General features: G+C 50.3%; 1 protein-coding gene across 6 annotated transcripts in view; it reads right to left on the bottom strand.

The window, feature by feature from the left end:
• Positions 1-19,714, bottom strand: part of pard3bb (par-3 family cell polarity regulator beta b) — a 148,667-nt gene that overhangs the window by 60,889 nt on the left and 68,064 nt on the right. For 4 of the 6 annotated variants that reach the window (XM_084688631.1, XM_084688634.1, XM_084688632.1 and 1 more), the window contains 5 exons: positions 18,795-18,983; positions 15,288-15,449; positions 9,741-9,864; positions 7,068-7,223; positions 2,079-2,123 (listed from right to left, as the gene is read on the bottom strand). In XM_084688631.1, coding sequence (XP_084544757.1) covers positions 2,079-2,123; positions 7,068-7,223; positions 9,741-9,864; positions 15,288-15,449; positions 18,795-18,983 — 676 coding nt within the window. The remainder of the gene's footprint in view (positions 1-2,078; positions 2,124-7,067; positions 7,224-9,740; positions 9,865-15,287; positions 15,450-18,794; positions 18,984-19,714) is intronic. The other 2 variants (XM_084688633.1, XM_084688635.1) reach the window with 2 other exon arrangements.

The following is a 19,714-nucleotide window of genomic DNA, read 5'->3' as shown; positions in this document are numbered from 1 at the left end:
CCTCCCTCACTCACTCTCCCTCGCTCTTCACCCTCTTCTTTCACTGACATCCCAAGGTGGAAAGTAGAGTGTGTGTGTGGGTGGGTGTGTTGGTGAAAGAGAGACCACGGGCCAGACTAGCCCAGCCCGGCCCGGCTGAACCCCTTTGTGAGTCTGTTCTAGGATCAAGAGTCTGGCTCTCCAGCCACTCTGCTGGCAGGGCTCTTCAACATCTGCTCACCCCAACACACACTCAGACGGCTGGGCCATATGCTAGGAGACAAACTTTACCAACTTTGCAAATGCATGTTTTGCAAACTGCACACATATGAATAACGGATAGGCAACGAATGAAAGGTGGCTCTCAGCTGAATAAGACATCTTGGAATATCTTCTCTTTGTGGGGGAACATTCCTGTTGACCTTGGTAGTGCTCAAGTCCGTATGTTTGATATCAAATTGCAGGGATTTACAATTGTAATCATTTCCCTGCTCCAAATGTTTCACCACAGAAGTTTGGTATGTCTATACTCACACACACACACACACACACACACACACACACACACACACACACACACACACACACACACACACTCTGCGGCAGTAGGCATGCACACACACACACACACACACACACACACACACACACACACGTACCCCTATCAAGCCCTGATCTCTCTAAATGAGGGCACATAGTTGGCTCATGTTGGAGTTTGGTGAAGGTAGTTGTGGTTGAGTTGTGGTTTTGGTGGGTGTGGGTGTGTGTGAGTGTGTGTATGGTTGACTTTTTGAGGGTGTATGTGTTGGAGGGTCTAACTGCCAGTTTATTCTTGTCAGCAAAATATATTCCCATGATGCAGTGTTCCAGGGATCTATGCCTCCCGGTCCAACAGAGGAGTGGAGAGGAGCGGAAAGATGGAGAGAAGAGAAGGAGAAAGGGGAAGAGAGGAGAGGAGACGGGAAGAGAGGGGAGGAGAGGAGAGGGGAAGAGAGGAGAGGAGACGGGAAGAGAGGGGAGGAGAGGGAGAGGGGAAGAGAGGAGAGGGGAAGAGAGGAGAGGGGAGGAGAAGGGAAGAGAGGAGAGGAGAGGGGAAGAGAGGAGAGAGGGGAGGGAGAGGAGAGGGGAAGAGAGGAGGAAGAGAGGATAGGGGAAGAGAGGAGAGGGGAAGAGAGGAGAAGGGAAAGAGAGGAGAAAGGGGAAGAGAGGAGAAAGGGGAAGAGAAGGGGAGAGGATTTAGTAAGGGTTAGAGTAGTGGACTAAGTGGTACACACACATACACAGACACACAAACAAAAACACACACACACACACACACACACACTCACACAGACAGACCCATTAATCCTTCGTAATGAGAACAGCAGTCGTAACAACAGCAGTAACAATGGCCAAGGAGAACACATGCCAATCTATCTGCTAATCCTTCTCTCTTCCTGTTTATCTCCCAAATAGACCTGCAAGGACAAACCAAAGGGTAACACACGCTCATACAGCAAGACAGACAAACACAAACACACACACACTCACATACACTCAGACAGGGTGAGGAGTTGATAAACTTGTTGTCTAGAGCAGAGCCCCAGGCAGGACAGTGGGGGCTTGTATACTGGAGGGTAGAGGAGGTAGGAAGGAACAGGACTACACAAGATGGAGGTAACACACCCACACAGGCAGGCTGGACCAGAAACCCCCTTGTCAGCAGCCCCCCACCGCCCCCCCCCCCCCCCCCCGCCCCCACCCAGCACCCCCTTCCTGTCAATAACCATTAGAGTGTACATCAGTAAAACGCAAGGCAGTATGGATTGCTGTATTAACTGTATTAGCCTCCCATCCTTTAACCTGCATTCGGGGATACACAACTCAAACACACACACACACACGACAGAGCCCCATGAGTCCCAGGGCAGGTTTCAGGTTCCTGTGACAGAGAGCGTTGTAGCTGCTGTGTGTGACAGAGGCCTGAGGCCTTCCGGAGAGTTCTCTCATATTGGAAACCCCCACTGCTACAGTCTATACTCTTATTATGAAAGGGCACAGTGGTGTGTGTGAGTGTGTGTGAGAGAGACACAGAGATTGGAAAAGAGAGCATTGCTTACCTGACTTGTGCTCTGCCAGAGATGCCACATTGCTTTCATCTGCCACTGGAAGACAAACAGAGAAAAGCATTCAGAGAGAAGCTTTTCCGAAAGACAGGCAGTCAGAGAGACAGGCAGACAGAGAGATGCTCCCAGAATTACAGGCAGTCAGAGAAACAGGCAGTCAGAGATACAGACAGTCAGAGATACAGGCAGTTAAAGAGAACAGGCAGTCAGAGATACAGACAGTCAGAGATACAGGCAGTTAAAGAGAACAGGCATTCAGAGATACAGACAGTCAGAGATACAGGCAGTTAAAGAGAACAGGCATTCAGAGAGACCGGCACTCAAGAAAGGCACCATACAGCAGAAACAAAGGTTAGCTTTTAACCGACCCTAATCACAAACACATGGCTGTCTAAGAGGCTGAAGATTGTGTGTGTGTGTGTGTGTGTGTGTGTTTATTTGTGTCAGTGTGTGTTAAAGAGTGAATGTTGCCACCTGTACAGAGATGTGCTGTAGAGAGTGGGAGAGAAACAATGAGGTGCTGAGTCGCACACACACACACACACACACACACACACACACACAGACACACACACAGACACACTTTCTGGGTCAGTCATCTTTTCCATCTTAGTTCTCTTGGTTGGGAAAGAACACTATTAGAGGAGAAAATAAACTCTTCCCTCCAAGTTCCTATGTGTAAGAATATAGAGAATCTGAGCAGTCTAAGTGGCTCCCCCTAAAAAGTCCCCAACATGTTAGGCAGTTAAGCCTTAATATGAGAGATGGGGGATGAAGTCTTCAGTTTGGCAGCTGGCATGTGCACTGCAGAGTAACACATTTATTTTCCCAGCACACACTTCGGTTCCAAATGCTTCTTTTTTTCCCCTCCCAAAGTGGCGTTAAGTCAATTTTCGTGCCACTGAATTCCCCTTCTCTCCATGTTGACCACAGCTCAGGCTGCTATAACGCGGAACATATTTAATTCCAGTTGAAATCTGTGCACACACACACATGCACGCATGTATGCACACACGCATACGCACGGTACACACACACACACACACACACGTGCACACACTTGCTAGGCTTGGTTCTCATTACAGGGGTATTTAGTTGCTGTAGTCAGGTCTGTGTATGTTTAGCAGCATACGTCTGCGGCCAGCCAGACAGCAAGACAGCCAGCCAGACAGCCAGCCAGAGTGCCTACATCAGCACCACAGCATGCAGTGCCACGTTGATAGAGCATGAGGCAGAGGGGACCTGGGACTGTACAGTAGAACAGGCTCTCATAAAACTGGGGGATCATTTCACACAAGTAGAAAAACCAGCCAGACAGCCAATCATGAAGTCAGCCCGCTAGTCAGCCAGTCAGCCAGCCAGTCAGCTACTCAGACAGCCAATCACAGGCCTTTTCACAGAAAGAAAGAAAAAACTGCAGCAGCAAGGATGTGTAGCCTTTGTTATGGGGGCTTTCTGATACTGGTATGAAATTGCAGAATTATAACAACATTCCCTCTGTGTGAACAGGGTGTAGACTCCCCTCTGTGAGAAGCCATATGAGGCTAGGCTGGCCTATAGGAAGCCATAGGCTCTGGAGCTAATGGGATAAATCCATACACTGTTGGTCTGTGGCAACAGGAGAAAGAAGAGAAGCTGAGAAAAGGAGGGGGGAGTCAGAGAGGGAGAGTGAGAAAGAGAGAGCGAAGGAGAGAGAGAATGAAAGAGCGAAGGAGAGAGAAGGAGAGAGCGAAGGAGAGCAAAGGAGAGAGAGTTTAATCCAGAGAAACAGGATTTACAGGGGAGGCTGCCAGCCTGAGGAATAGCACCACAAGCTACAATAATAGGTTTTCATTACATCCCAGTCTTTTAAATAATACCTTAAATTTTTTATGGGGTCAATTTTTCCAGAATAGAAGAGGAGAAAAAAAAGCAAAGAAGCAGGCAAAAGAATAAATAAATAAATCAAGCAGTCATACAAAATGGATTTTGGACGAGCACAACAAACTAAGCGAGAGGACAATGACAAACAACGAACCGTTCAGTGCATGGATACACACACACACACACATACACACACACCATCTTCCTGACTCGGAAGGACATTGTATCAATCAACTCCACTCAGCAATGCGTAGATTATTACTGGAGACCATTCAGGAGGGCTGGACGGAGAAGCGGGATATTAAGAGTCAGATGGCTGAGCGGTCAGGGAAATGGGCTACTAATCAGAAGGTTGCCAGTTCGATTCCCGGCTGTGCCAAATGACTTTGTGTCCTTGGGCAAGGCACTTCAACCTACTTGCTTCGGGGGATTGTCCCTGTACTTACTGTAAGTCGCTGTGGATAAGAGCGTCCGCTAAATGACTAAATGTAGTGTAAATGTAATTCAGAATGAGGAAGTAGAGGAGGATAGAAGCAGATTATGATGAGGGCACCAGGGCCTTAACTGACAAGCTCATCTCCAGCTTCCTGCCCTGCGTGGGACAGGTGTGTTGGTATGAATAGAAATGACTATGTGGATAACAGAGAATACACTAGGGTAACAGGTGGGCTCTGGGCTATGGGTGTATGTATGTGTGTTGCATTCTGCAGCTACTGTAGGCTGGCTTTGGGGGGGGGGGTTGTGATGTCACTAGGAAGTGACATCACAGAGCAGAGCAGACAGTGGGGTGCCATGCTCTCATTCTATAGGATGTGAGAGCAGGGAGAACGACAGAAAAGAAGAAAAAAAGGAGAGGGGGGGGGATGAAGGGGTGGAGTATTGGAGAAGTAAAGAGGAAACCTGGGTAATAAAAAAGCATCAGCCGTGTGTGTACGTGTGTGTGTATGTGTGTATGTGTGTGTATGCTTGCTGGTGCTTTGCATGCGCGAGCGAGCACATGCAGTAGAAAGAAATCAAATATGGAAACCTAATGAAGTGCAATTGAAATTCTGCTGCATGTAGTGTTTTAACAGAGTGAAACATCCATCCACACCCATCCCTCCCTCCCTCCCTCCCTCCCTCCCTCCCTCCCTCCCTCCCTCCCTCCCTCCCTCCCTCCCTCCCTCCCTCCCTCCCTCCCTCCCTCCCTCCCTCCCTCCCTCCCTCCCTCCCTCCCTCCCTCCCTCCCTCCCTCCCTCCCTCCCTCCCTCCCTCCCTCCCTCCCTCCCTGTCTCCCTCCTTGTCTCCCTCCTTGTCTCCCTCCCTCCCTGTCTCCTTGTCTCCTCGTCTCCCTCCCTCCCTCCTTGTCTCCCTCCTAGTCTCCCTCATCTCCTTGTCTCCCTGTCTCCCTCCCTCCCTGTCTCTCTCCCTCCCTGTCTCTCCCTCTTTATTTCTGTCTTTCCATCTTTATCCCTCCCTCTCTCTGTCTGAAGGAAGATCATTTTTTTTTATTAAAAAAAAAAGCGATAATAGGGTCATACTTGGTTAATATGTGGAAATGTACCGCAGTCTTCCGTTTTTATGGTGTGCATTCAATTTTGAGGGCGATCGGAGCCATGGCAGCTATAAAGGAAAATGACTTCTCAGAGCCGAGAGCGTCTCATCTCTATTTCACTCAGGCTCCTCCCCCTACTAGCTGCCCACGGCCCAGCGGCCACACGCACACACACTCATCACCTCTCTCCCCTCCTAACACATATCCCTACTCTCTCTCACCCATCTCTCGCCCCTTCCATACCTAGAGCTCCATATGTCACCTCTCTCCCATGTCTTCCTATAGGGCTGCGTGTGTCACTCCTCTCTCCCATGTCTTCCTATAGGGCTGCGTGTGTCACTCCTCTCTCCCATGTCTTCCTATAGGGCTGCGTGTGTCACTCCTCTCTCCCATGTCTTCCTATAGGGCTGCGTGTGTCACTCCTCTGGCCGAGGTCTCCATGTCTGCCTCTGCCAGGACATGGCTCACGTTGGCAAGGCTACAGGAACTCAAGCGCTAGGGGTTCATCTCTAACACTCTCTCCCTCCCACCTCCCACCAGTCTCACTCTATTCTCTCGTTCCCTCTTTCCCTCCCCCCCCCTCTCTCTCCCTCCCTCTCTTCATGTCATTTGCATATATCATCTCTGTCTCAGAAGACTAGAAGGAATCACACCTGAGTATAAGTCACTCTCTCTATACTTCTACGCTTTCTCCCTCTCTCTCCCTCCCTCTCTCCCTCCCTCTCTCCTTCTCTCCCTCCCTCTCTCCCTCCTTCCCTCTCTCTCTCTCTCTGTCACCCTCTCTCTCTCTCTCTCTCCATGCCAAGGTGAACAGAAGCCGTCTCCCACTTTCAATTAAAATACAATCCAAAGTCTCTATTATTCATGAACTAAAAGTGGGATTTTTTTTTTAGCTAGATATGTATTATTAATCTGCCAGCCTCCTCCTCATCTCCAACAAACTGCAGCCCACCAGGACAAGCCCACCAAATGACTTCTGGTTCTTAGGTGGGATCAAACCGTGTCTGGAACTGACTGGCTGGCTGGCCGACTGGCCAACTGGCTGAGTGTCTGTCTGCCCGCCTGTCCATCCGCACCCCCATGCCCCCCACTCGCCCCCCCCCCCCCCCCCCCCGCCTTCCCCTTGCTCATACGGGGAAAAGTCATCCAATCGGCCTGACTATAAAAATCCACAAAAACATTCCCATTATGTGTTCAGATGAGGTCCCGTGAGCTGTGCTCGTTTACGCCGTCTGTCTGAGAGCCCAGGGCTGCATCTGATAGGCTGGCGTTATTAGATTGGAGGGATGATATTTGGAGGTAAAACACAGATTAATCGTGTTTGGCCTAAGAGGGCCATTGATCTGCCTCTTAACGTGCACTCAGGGCCGTCGCTAGCCGTTTAATAGCAGCAGGAGATGGCAGGCTGGCACAGGCAGACGGCTGGATCCCACTCTCCTGGGACAACACCAAGGCTGGGACGGCCTGCTTTCACCAGCAAGGATAAATGACCGCGTTTGTGTTTGTGTGTATGTGTGTGTTTGTGCATGTGTGCATGCCCCGCGCGTCTACGTATCTATGCGTGTGTGTGTGTGTGTGTGTCTTACCCATATCCATGCTCTTGGAGGACTTGACGTGGTGGTACTGAGGCTGGGCCTGCTGGTGCTGGTCCGGTCTGGGGGGGCTGTGGCCAGGACCAGGCCTCGGGGGAAGCTCCTCCTCTTCCTCCTCTTCCTCCATGTGGCCGTAGCTCCCATTGGACACTGGGGGTGACAAGACAGCGCGATGACTGGGAGGATTTTGTGTATGCTAATGTATGGACGCTAATGTAAAGTTTGCTTGTGTGCGCGTGTGTGTGTGTTTTGCGCACACACGTTTGGAGTGTGTGTGCCGAAGAGTTTGTGCATGCGTGTGTGTCGGTTGCTTGCGTTGATCAGTGGTGTGTGTGCTGAGTTTGGAGTAGATTAGTGTGTTGGCTAACAACGCCGCCCGGAAACAAACAGTGTGTTTAGAGAGAGCAGCCGTGGAGACAAATGGAGAGAGCAGGCGGTTGGGGGAGAGATGGATGGTGTGTGTGTTTAGCATTACACTGCATTAGCATCAGCCTGCTTAGCTGTGCAGCACTGAGTCTCATTGGCTGTCACTGGCTCTGGACTTTTCCGGCTAGCCAATCGAGTGTCTCCGAGAAAACTCCTCCCCTGAGGGTGCTACTGTGCTGTGGTTGGCTGAGGCTCACGGCAACTTGTGGCAGATGCGTGTAGGTGTAATGTTTTGGAGTGTGTGTGATGTGTGTGTGTGTGTGTGTGTGTGTGTGTGTGATAGAAGGAAGGGATATGGCGTTCTGTCTGTTTGATGGAGGGTTTGTGTTGAGCCACAGTAGGAGAAGAAATCCCTGCTGACAAACTGATACATCACAGAGATCAGCGTCCACGTATACATACACACACACACACACACACACACACACACACAGACACACACACAGACACACACACTCTCATCATTCCTCATAACCCCAGCCTAGCCTGCCTAGCTGCCTCCTATTATTACTGCATAGCTCATAGGATGTGTGTGCGCGGGCGGGGGTGCGTGTGTGATGCATTACAAACAGAGCGCCTCTCCTCCATCATCTCCTGAAGACAACTTTCCCACTGAAGATAAACTGATGGCGGGAAGAGCGAAACAAAGTGCCTACTCCCCTCTGCCTCTCCTCCGCTGATGTCTGCTGATCTCTCTCTCCTCCTCTCTCTCTCCGTCTCTCTCACGGAGCAAACACACACACACACACACACACACACCCCCGGTATCTTCCGGAACCAGTAGAAATAAGACATCTCCAGTTTAGATGATGGATCAATACACTGTACGGTGGAGGAGACGTATTTATCCTCACCACCTGTACCAGCCAATCCCTGGTCACCCCCGACCGCCAGCCAATCGCAAAGCAATCCCATCCGAGGTTAAGAGTCCTCTTATCTCTGGTATTACGACGCATCAGGATGATTTGTTTAGGCAGAGTTCTGGTTATGAGGGTCTTTCTGAGTCTAGGGGGTTCTTCCCAAGATAGATGTGTTGCTGCGCTTCCATATACTACATAGAGGACTCGCCCAAACACTGGAGCTCTAGGCTAGCTAGCAGCTCTGCCTCACCCACACCCACACACACCCACACACACATTGTGTTTGACCCGACCTTCAGCAAGCCCCACAGAAGCTCTGAAGAACATGTTATCGTGTTAAATACATCTTGGTTACCAAGGACACAGCACTTAGTGAACAAAGAGATGGTGGTTCAGAAGAGTGAGTTTATGTTAGAGACCACTTTTTTGGTTGCCAGGTTTGGCAATTAAAGCTCTCAGGGGAGGCAGAGAAAGCCCTAGAAGCAGACACACACACAAACATCAGCATACATACATATGGAAAGATTCATTAACTGGAATTTATTCTTCTGCAAACACACACACACAAACATCCGTGTTAAAATATTCTTTATAGTTTTAATGTGAACTTCCCAGTACCGCTCTCTGGGAGAGCATCTTGTGCAAATGAAAGACTTGATTATACTCTGTGTTAACGAGTCCTGGGTTAATGCAGCCCAGAAAGTATCCTTCCTTCCCTCTCTCCTTCCCATCGTCTATCCCTTTGACGGAGGGTTTCAAGGTCATAGCTGTTTATCCACAAATGAATAATAGCAAACATTTCCAAAATAGCTGTTTAAAAGCAGAGCGGCCTTGCTACAGACGCTGCCACAAAGGTAACGTGAATATTATGCGCGCACACACACTCAAACACACACACACACACACACACACAAACCTGTACTGCGAGCAAAAGTGTGAGTGAACAGGTAGGAGGAAAAGAGGATTTGCGGTTTTGAGTGTGAGATGGATGTGAGGTGAGGTGATATAGAGTGTATGAGTCTGAATCTCCAGGAATAGATCACTGCTGACTCTGGGGGAAACAGAGAGGGGGGGGGGGAGAAAGAGACAGAGACAGAGAGAGATAGAGAGACAGAGAGAGGTAGAGAGAGACAGAAAGAGAGACAGAGAGAGAGAGAGAGAGACAGAGAGAGACATAGAGGACAAAGAGAGAGGACAAAGAGAGAGAGACAGACAGAGAGAGAGGGAGACAGAGAGAGACAGAGAGAGAGACAAAGAGAAAGTAGAGAAAGACAGAGAGAGAGAGAAAAAGAGAGAGTACAGAGAGACAGAGAGAAATATATAGAGAGAAAAGGTGCCAATAATACTGGCAGCAACATTTCTCTACGGCACTCCAACTCACAAGTAGATCTCTCGTAGAAGCTATTGGTCACCATTGGGAGTTGGGCGGAACTATTAACTGGGCTGACCAATCCTTGGTGGATAAAAGAGCCGTCAAACGACCGATTGGGTGACACATGGTATTCCTGTTGAAGAGAGAGAGAAACAAATTAAGAAATTAGAAATAGGACAAACATTTTCTAACCATAATGGAGTAATAAGCCAATATAAAAATATATCAAATCACACAATATCATATCAAAACTAACAATTATAACTTGAATGCCAATTTGCTTGCGCAAATGTGACTGTGATTGTGTTGCCATGGTCACAGGGTTTACTGTAGTGTTCAGAGAGAGAGAGAGAGAATGAGACAAACAGAGAAGGGTAGAGTGGAGAGGTGGGGAGAGAGAGGGGGAAGTACAGAGAGAAGGAGAAAGGGAGGAAGAGAAGAGGGATGAGGAGAGAGAGGGGGGAAGGAGAGAAGACACAGAGGAGGGAAAAGAGGAGAGGCAGTGGAAACAGAGGAGAGTGAGTGAGTTATTGAAGGGAGAACAAACAAGAGAGAGATGGGAAGAAAACAAGAGAAAGATGGACAGATCGAGTAAAACAGAAAGAGGGCTAGTGGTCATAAAGAGTCTTCTTCATTATGTAGATCAGTCCGGCTGTCGGGACTGTGTGAGGGATTGGAGCCAATCAGGGAGATTTAGTGATTTCCTGTGAGCAGCTCAAGGGGAGAGTGAGGTAATTCATGGCTGATCCGGCCTCAGGACCAGATGACACTGAGAGATATGGGCATGGCCACCAGTGGTGGTCTAGCAGCCAGGCAAGACACGGAGCTGCGTTCTAATGAGCTGTTCACACAGCGCACACACACACACGCAGGGACGCGGACACACACACACACACACAGAGAGAGAGAGGTATGAATGTGCATTAAGGAATCCTGTTTTCTTGGAAACATGGTGTTTTATGTGTCGACAGTAAAAGCCAGCACGCAGACTGAAGCAGAAACATCTAATTCACAGTGACAGCGATGCAGTGGGGCTCAATGAAAACAACATCATGATTAAATGTTCACTCAGATCAGGGCCAATAGAGCTGTAAAGACATTAAAACACTTTCCAACAGCTCACTTCACAGACAGCCTCTCTCTTTCCCAGCTCAATGTTGGCGAGGGGGCCATGTTGGCAAGGGGGGCTGGGGATATAGGGAGCTCCAGCAGGGGAGGGGGAGGGTTTACTGAACTGGCACTGGAGTCTGAGGGGAGGGGTGGAGGGATGTGTGGAACGGCCATGAAGTCGCACCAGCAGAGGAGAGAGTGAGGGTGCACGCGACTGTGCTGGGTGGGATGGGTAGGGGCGACTAGGGCGACTAACAGGAAGAAGGGGATGATAGTGGAACAGCCTTAGATAGACTTACAGAGAGGAGGGGGGCTAGTGGAACAGCCTTATATAGACTTACAGAGAGGAGGGGGGCTAGTGGAACAGCCTTATATAGACTTACAGAGAGGAGGGGATGATAGTGGAACAGCCTTATATAGACTTACAGAGAGGAGGGGGGCTAGTGGAACAGCCTTAGATAGACTTACAGAGAGTGGGGGGGGGTAGTGGAACAGCCTTAGATAGACTTACAGAGAGGAGGGGGGCTAGTAGAACAGCCTTAGATAGACTTACAGAGAGGAGGGGGGCTAGTGGAACAGCCTTAGATAGACTTACAGAGAGGAGGGGGGCTAGTGGAACAGCCTTATATAGACTTACAGAGAGGAGGGGGGCTAGTGGAACAGCCTTATATAGACTTACAGAGAGGAGGGGATGATAGTGGAACAGCCTTATATAGACTTACAGAGAGGAGGGGGGCTAGTGGAACAGCCTTAGATAGACTTACAGAGAGGGGGGGGGGGGTAGTGGAACAGCCTTAGATAGACTTACAGAGAGGAGGGGGGCTAGTGGAACAGCCTTATATAGACTTACAGAGAGGAGGGGGGCTAGTGGAACAGCCTTAGATAGACTTACAGAGAGGAGGGGGGCTAGTGGAACAGCCTTAGATAGACTTACAGAGAGGAGGGGGGCTAGTGGAACAGCTTAGGATGCTCCCGGCTGCCAGGAGAAGAGAGGAGGGATGGAAGAAAGAGAAAGAAGAGGAGAGCTGAGAGAGAGAGACAGTGACGGGGCCTAAATGAGATTACAGGAGGATCAATGAGGATTCCCCAGCCAGCCAACTCCTCCATTTGTCTGTTTCCCTTCAAACAGCACAGCTCTGCTGCCGCAATCACACTAAGGGGCCTACGAGCCAGAGGAGGAGGAGGGGGCATCAGTGGAAATGAACAGGATATCACAGGAGCGGGGGGTGGAGAATGTTTTTAAAGGAGGTGCACATCAAAGGAGGTGTGTGTGTGTGTGTGAGCGTGTGTGTGCACGCACATCAAGATTTCTGCTGCGGCAGCAACATATCTGTTGTAGTATGTACCAGAATGATGAAGGCCAGGACAGTGAGAATCGCTACAGTATGGGAGCTGGGGATGAAACCTGGCAGAAAGAAAACACACACACACACACACCAGGGCTGCCCATACTCTCTACCACAGCAACTTTCCTGGCAGTGCTTCAGTACCGAACCTCACACCATCAACACAACCACAGCCCTGACATCCTTGTCGTTATACATCCTGCCTGATTCCCAGATATACCTCTTCCTCCTCAACAGGCCTGGGCTGACTCCACTAGTCTCTGTCTCTCTGTCTCTCTGTATCTCTCTCTCTCTCTCCCCTCGTTCTCTTCTCCAGACACTTCGTTAGCGGGAACACAAGTGTGTCACCTGTCGACACCTCCTCCTGGCTTCCTGGGCCAGCCGATGCAGGAGGGGAGCGGAACGTGTCACGACACCATCCATCAGGTGGTGACGGACGGTGGAAGAGGGTCAGGAAACTACATTGTGTGTCCCCTCATCTCTCCTGTTTACCAGACAAAACTGTCACAATGGAGACTCGAAGCTGGACAGCTAAGAGGGTGTTGGGAGATGGCTAGATGATTAGATCATATTGTCTTACTTCCTTCCTGGTTCGCTCTCATGCCCAAAACATTCTCCTCCCCTGTAACATTTCTCCCCCAGAAAAGCGGTGCTCCTTTCCTCTTTTATCCTCCTTCCCCCATGTCTCCTCCTCTCCACCCCTCACTCCCTCCGTCCCAAAAACTGGTGATAGGACAGAGACTCAGGACACAGTTACCCGGTGAGAAGCTGTAATTGAAGATTCCGATACGCTGAAGCATTTGAATTCCCTTCACAGCTAGCCGAAGAGACAGGGGCAGGAACAAAGGCAGAGGATGGATGGAGAGAGAGAGACAGTGAAAAGGAGGAAGACAAGAGCGCACGCGGGAGAGCAAAGAGGAGATGAGAGAGAAGCCGTGTGGTTTCCCACGGCCCGCGGGGCTCCGTCCCAGAGTCCTCTCTGTTTGTCAGTGTGACGGTGACAGTCAGCGTGTGTCACCGCCAGGCTGCAGGGCCACATCACACCATCTTAATCACATGACAATAGGGGGATTTATAAACCTGCTGCTTAAAACAAAGCACCCTGGTAGGTCCCCTCTCACCACCACCACCACCACCCACCCACACACACACTCCCCAGGCTTGAGGAGCTGTCTCTGGGCTGGGGGGGGGGGGGGGGGGGGGCTGCAGACAGACCCTGGCTATGGTGGGTGAGCTAGCCAGATTTCATTAGCAGGGTCTGGGGGAGTAATGGGATTAGGAGTGGGGTATTTAGCTGGCTGGTAGCTGGGGAAGACTGCTGACAGCACTCTGATTAGATCTGGAATGGGGGGGGATGAGAGCATTTCACTACAGAATAGACAGATTGAGAGGAGAGGAAAAGAGAGGCAAGGCGAAGAGAGGAGAGGAGAAGAGAGGCGCTCTGATCTGCTAAAAGCCTCCATATCTGTGCCAACCGGGGCTTTTAGGGAACCGCCAATCTCTTTGTTCATCTCTCTCGATCTCTCTCTTTCTCGCTCCCTCTCTGTCTCCTTTCAGCCATTTTCCAACCCGTTTTAGAGAATCAGTGGAAACGCGAACGCGGCTCTTTGATGTCGCTAACAGCGTTCATCAGGCTATTGATGTCAGACCAGCCCACCTTCTCTCCAAGCAGCTCCCAGGCAGCTCTGGGAGGCTGGGGGAGACGGGGGGGGGGGCGGGCTCGGCGCGGAGGGGCATGTGGGGCTCTCATAAGAACAAATATGTTTTATTATTCTCCTAGGCGGTGGGGAAAATAGGAGACAGGGGGAGGGAGAGGGAGACGGAGAGCGAGGAAAAGAGAAAGTGGGAAAAAATAGAGGTAAGAGGGGGAGAGAGAGAGAGAGAGAGAGAGAGAGAGAGAGAGAGAGAGAGAGAGAGAGAGAGAATGAGGAGATGAAAGCAGAGGAGAGAGGAGAGGAAGACAGGCGGGAGGAGAGACAGGCGGTGATGGGCGCTCACGGGAGGCTGGACAGGCGGCCATAACCCCCCCCCCCCCACACACACACACACACACCCCCTCCTGGACACAGACCATAAAACATCATCTACATGGATGGCCTGTTTATGAGGACAATCTCACAGCCCGCCCCTCCACACACAGACACACACACACACACTCAGCACTATGGGTAGCTATAACCATAAATATACCCAGCACAGTGTGTGTGTGTGTGTGTGTGTGTGTGTGTGTGTGTGTGTGAATGACTGGTTCTCTAGGTCTGTGACGGTCCATTGTCCAGCATCATTAAAAGATAGTTTTGAGCAATGGAGGCTTGTGTTGGGATTGAAAATTTGAGAGATAGAAATTGAGGGGTGAGAGAGAGAGGGATAATGTGTGTGGTGGGCCTGAAGGGGGGTTGGGGGGGCAGGGAAGGGGGGGAAGAGGGGGGTGGGGCAGCATGGCCTGAGGAGTCTGCAGGACTGTCCCCGCTATCACCCCAGTGATTCAGCTCTGCCTGAACAATGCAGTTATATCATTGTGAGTACGCATGCTGTGTGTGTGTGTGTGTGAGGCAGACTGAACACATGTAGTTAATATTCCTGTGTGGGCGATACAGCTGCACCAAGAACCAGCCTGGAGAGTGATATAACCTCCCAGCTTATTCATATCTTTCAACACTCTTATTCAGCGCACACACACACACACACACACACACAAGCACAATCCTTTTGGCCTTGACTGCCCTGTAGGAAAAAAGAGAAATACATATTCCTCTGGTGTTCGGTGCACGGTGAGAAAAGAACTATCATTTATAGCTGAACAGGCCAGAATCTCTATTGTGACAGTGAGCACACCTCACACTCTCTCTGGCTCCCCTGTGTGCATGCGTGAGTGTGTGTGTGTGTGTGAGTGTGTGTGTGTGTGTGTGTGTGTGAGTGTGTGAGTGTGTGTGTGTGACCCAGTCAAGAAGATCCTCTCAGCATCTCCGCCAGGTGTGTGAATGGCCTTTCAGGTGGACACAGAGAAGGTAGAACCCTCTGAAAACACTGAGCCCACCAGCCCTGGTGTGAGTATGTGTGTGAGTTTGTGTGAACTGCGCGCGCGTGTGTGTGTGTGTACCTGTGGCAGGGAGCGCAGCAGCACCAGCTGGATCATGCCCCTGGCGTTGCCCTCGTGGGACATGGACCTCCTCAGGGTCTCCATGGCCTCGTGGTTGGACCGGCCCAGCAGAGACTCCCCGTTCACCGCGATCAGCTGGTCGTTGACGCGCAGACGCCCGTCCTGTCACACACACACACACACACATTTGCCTGGTTAAATGTACACCACTATTGACAGAGAGAGAGACCTGTTGGAGATTTACAGTTAGTTGGCATACAGCAAGTTACCTTACCTACATGTAAGAGGCTCAACATCTTCCAGGGTGTGTTTGTGTGTGTGTGTGTGTGTGTGTGTGTGTGTGTCTGTGGTCCACTAGTGACACATTAACAGACGTGCATATTACACAGTCAGAAAGAAGCTCTGGGGTTGATAGGCATGAATATTAATTACATCCTTCAGATCTCACACTCTCTTATCTCTGGCTCTATAAGAGAGAGAGAGAAAGAGAGAGAGAGAGAGCGAGAGAGAAAGAGAGAGAGAGAGACAGACACAGAGTGTAAGCTTGTGATTACATGCATGTCACAGTGTGTTCGATCCATGCATGTTTCCATGTGTGTTTTTCTCTGTGTGTAGCTAGGTGCATTAGAGGGTTCAAGTGGGAGATGAGAGCGAGGTGTCATGTGTGGAGCAGTGGAGCAGCAGAGAGCTGATGTGGAGCTCTCTGACAGTCGACAGACACATGCAGCCTGTCGTCAACACTGACGATGGAATCACATTCTGGAACTTCTTTTCAGCGTCTGTAAGAGCTGTGAAACTTTTGTGAAAATGTGTCTTGTTGGTATCAAAACACAGCCTGGCCTATGTTTTTTTTGTTTGTTATCAAAGCATTGAATCCAGAGTACAGTCACCGTGTATGAGCAGATGTGGGCGTGCAAGTAAATACAGAAGGACAGTATCAGAGCTTGGTATGATGCCAGTGTGTCACATAGACATGACACAGTGAGCACGTCAACAGGGTAGTGTATACTCCTGGAGTAAAACATGTGCCTACCCTGCTACTGGAGACAGGGCATTGTGTTCTCATGCTAACATTAGCCTGCCCTGCTACTGGAGACAGGGCATTGTGTTCTCATGCTAACATTAGCCTGCCCTGCTACTGGAGACAGGGCATTGTGTGCTCATGCTAACATTAGCCTACCCTGCTACTGGAGACAGAGCATTGTGTGCTCATGCTAACATTAGCCTACCCTGCTACTGGAGACAGAGCATTGTGTGCTCATGCTAACATTAGCCTACCCTGCTACTGGAGACAGGGCATTGTGTGCTCATGCTAACATTAGCCTGCCCTGCTACTGGAGACAAACACCTGTGGGAGTCCCAGCAGAGCAGACGTCTCCGTCCAGACACCCAGGAATAACCTGGTACCCTAACCTGGCCCTGGCCAGCCACACACCACAAGACTAGCCCTGCACACACCACCTGTCTCCTAGACTGACCCTTGACTCTGCTAATGGACAGCGTTGATTGGTAGGACCCTGTCTGACCTAGAGAGCTCTGATTGGTAGAGCTCTGTCTGACCTTCTGGGACTCTGGTTAGGCAAGCAGTAGACATTTCTGGACAGGGGCTTGAACCTGCATGTGTGTGTGTAGTCTGATAGATAACAACCCGTATGACAAATTCACCAGTGACTCACTGGAGCTCATTTAACCCTGGATATTAATTATCATATTACAGAGAGTAGACCTGCACTCTCTCTCTCCCCCCCCCCCCCCCCCCCACACACACACACACACACACACACACACACAGAGACATCATTAGAGCCAGAGATGGGGACAAAGGTCAAGGTCACCGCCACAAAATAATATTGTAAGTAAATAGCATGCAGATGTTTATCTCTCACCTGTGAATGTGTGCATGTGCAAGAGTATGTTTGTTTGTGTGTGTGTGTGTGTGTGTGTGTGTGTGTGTGTGTATGTGTGAGTGAGTGAGACAACCACACTGCATTTCAAACCTGCATCATCTCAAAAGGGGACAGACGGATCCATACACTGCCGTGAGCTGTAGCTACATTTAGCCCAGACTGCTGGAGGGAGATGCTGGGGGGGGGAAGAGAAGTGACTGAACATAGAGATGAAAGAGAGAGGTGAAATAGCATGAGGACACGCAGCAAGGACAGCAGTTAGCCCGGAAACGCTCTCTCCCTCGGCATCAGAGAGGCTCCGCACACTGATCAATGTGTCCACTTAGCGGGGAGAGAGGAGCTGTTATTAAACAGCAGCGGCCGGCGTGTCTGATCCGGTCTGCTCAGGCTTCCTCTCTGTGTTCTCTGCTCCTCCAGGTTAGCTGGTTACCCAGAGATGGAGGGAGGCATCTTGTGTGGTCTTCACAACATCTTCAGAGTCTTCTGCAGTGTCTGAACTGCGAATTAATCTGCGGTGTGTAGGCGTGTGTGTGTGCGTGTGTTTGTGGGAGTGTGTGTGTATGTGTGGGAACGTCTGTGTGTGAAGAGTGCTGGGACTGAGCTGAGAGACACGTCCCACCCACAGACTGGGGACAGCTCCAGCTAATTAGCAGGGGTCTTTACAGTTTTTAATTAGTCTGAACGCAGCAGAGAACAGGGACAAGAGGGGGGGGGGGGGGGGGGTTGTTGGGGCGGTGGGATATTAATTAATAGAGAGTTTTAGGAAGGACTCTCGTGTTTGGGAAGGAAACAAGTAGGTCAGATAAGAGGCTGGTTTCTGACAGGAGGGAGGCCTCCTGTTCCTCCTCATCATCCTCCTCCTCCTCATCACCGTCAGGAAGTGTGTGAAGGAGTAGCCGTGAGCCAGTGAGCAGCCACAGCCACACGCTCTGCCGGACTGTGCAGTGGGGTCCGGCCCACCTCTCCCCTCTACCATGCATGGCGGACACATCATGTAGTCCAAGCACTCAGGAGTGTGTCAGCAAGAGGTCAGGCACGGAGTTGAGAGATGAGGGCAGTGTGTGTGTGTGTGTGTGTGTCAGACAGCCTCAGGGCTGGGGAGCCACGGCCTCACTCCTGTCGACCCACAATGCACCCTGCTGATGGAACTTTGGTGTGTCAGTGACAAGGTCAGGGCTGGCCTAGGGGGTCAAGGGAACTAAAGCACCAGAGGTCGAAGGTCAAGGGAACTGAGACACATGTCTGGGACAGCTGAGAGCGCTGCTATTGGTCAGCAGCACCTGTGTCCATCCTATACAACTGTCACATAAATATAGATGGACATTGTGAAAAGACATGCCCCCATCTCCGAAGCTAATAAGGAGCCAGACTCATAATGGGTTTATGAATGAACCCTCTGCTTTGTATTTTAACAGCATGGGCTGGGATATTTCTGGGATATTCGTATATTCACTGATCATGTGTATGATATTTTACAGACTGGACAATATTATAAGTGTATACTCCGGAGGTAGTGTTTGATTTGGGATTTGTGCAGACTTGTACACACACCCAGCAACACGCACACACCCAGCAACACACACACACCCAGACACACTACCTTGTAAGCAGCCCCTCCGTGGATGATGGACTTGATGAAGATGCCCAGGTCCTCGCCCGTCTCCCTGGACTTGTTGCCCTTCAGGCTGATGCCCAGCCCGGCCGAGCCCGTGTCGTTGAGGGGCACCTCGAACATCAGCTGCTCCTTCCCGTCCTCGGAGAAAACGCCCCCGCGAGGCTGCTCCTCCTGCTGACCACAGGAGAACAGAGGGGGGGGTGTGGGGGATCAGCTCATAAATAAAATAAAAGGTAAGAATCTACAGTGGGCTGGTTTTCAGTTTTTTTGTTCTCTCTCAGAGCTGTTTCTGTGTAAATACAGAGGGAGATGGGGACTCTTTACAGAGGCTGAACCATTATCCATTCCCTTTTTCTTCATCTTACCATTTTTGTTTCTATTAATGCCAGCGAAATCATTTCTTCTGAAAATTTCAGTTTCAGAATGACAGAGTAGGAGAGAGGAGAAGAGAAATGTCCGTTATTATCTCTACAGTAGATGAAAAACACTGTCTTTTGTCGCCAGGGAAACGGAGCAGTAATGAGTGAGGGTGCCTCTGTTCTGCTCCCAGACTTATTTTCCCCAGAGAGAGGAGAAAAGAAAAGGAGAGTGAGAGAAAAAGAGCCAAAAAAATTGAGGAAAAAAGGTAGATGAAAGCCTGTATTTGATCTTGTCTAATGGTCCTGCAAAACAGGTACTGTGGCGTGGGTGTTCCAAACACACGACTAACGAAGAGCCGTCAAACCTGGCAACCTTGTCAAACCTGGCAACACAACTCTGAGTTTCGGTCTATACAGTAGGTTTGAAGCACTCAAAGTTATTATCTTAATCCCCGACCACTCCCAGGGCTGAGGCTTGCGCCGTAACAACCCCCTCTCCGTCCTCCTGGGGAGAGAGAAGCCCTGACGCACGTAAACGCCGGAGTA

This window comes from Hypomesus nipponensis, chromosome 23 (assembly GCF_054491055.1).
Source record: "Hypomesus nipponensis isolate SF chromosome 23, ASM5449105v1, whole genome shotgun sequence".
Classification (NCBI taxonomy): domain Eukaryota; kingdom Metazoa; phylum Chordata; class Actinopteri; order Osmeriformes; family Osmeridae; genus Hypomesus; species Hypomesus nipponensis.
This window is presented reverse-complemented; position numbering and strand designations above follow the sequence as displayed.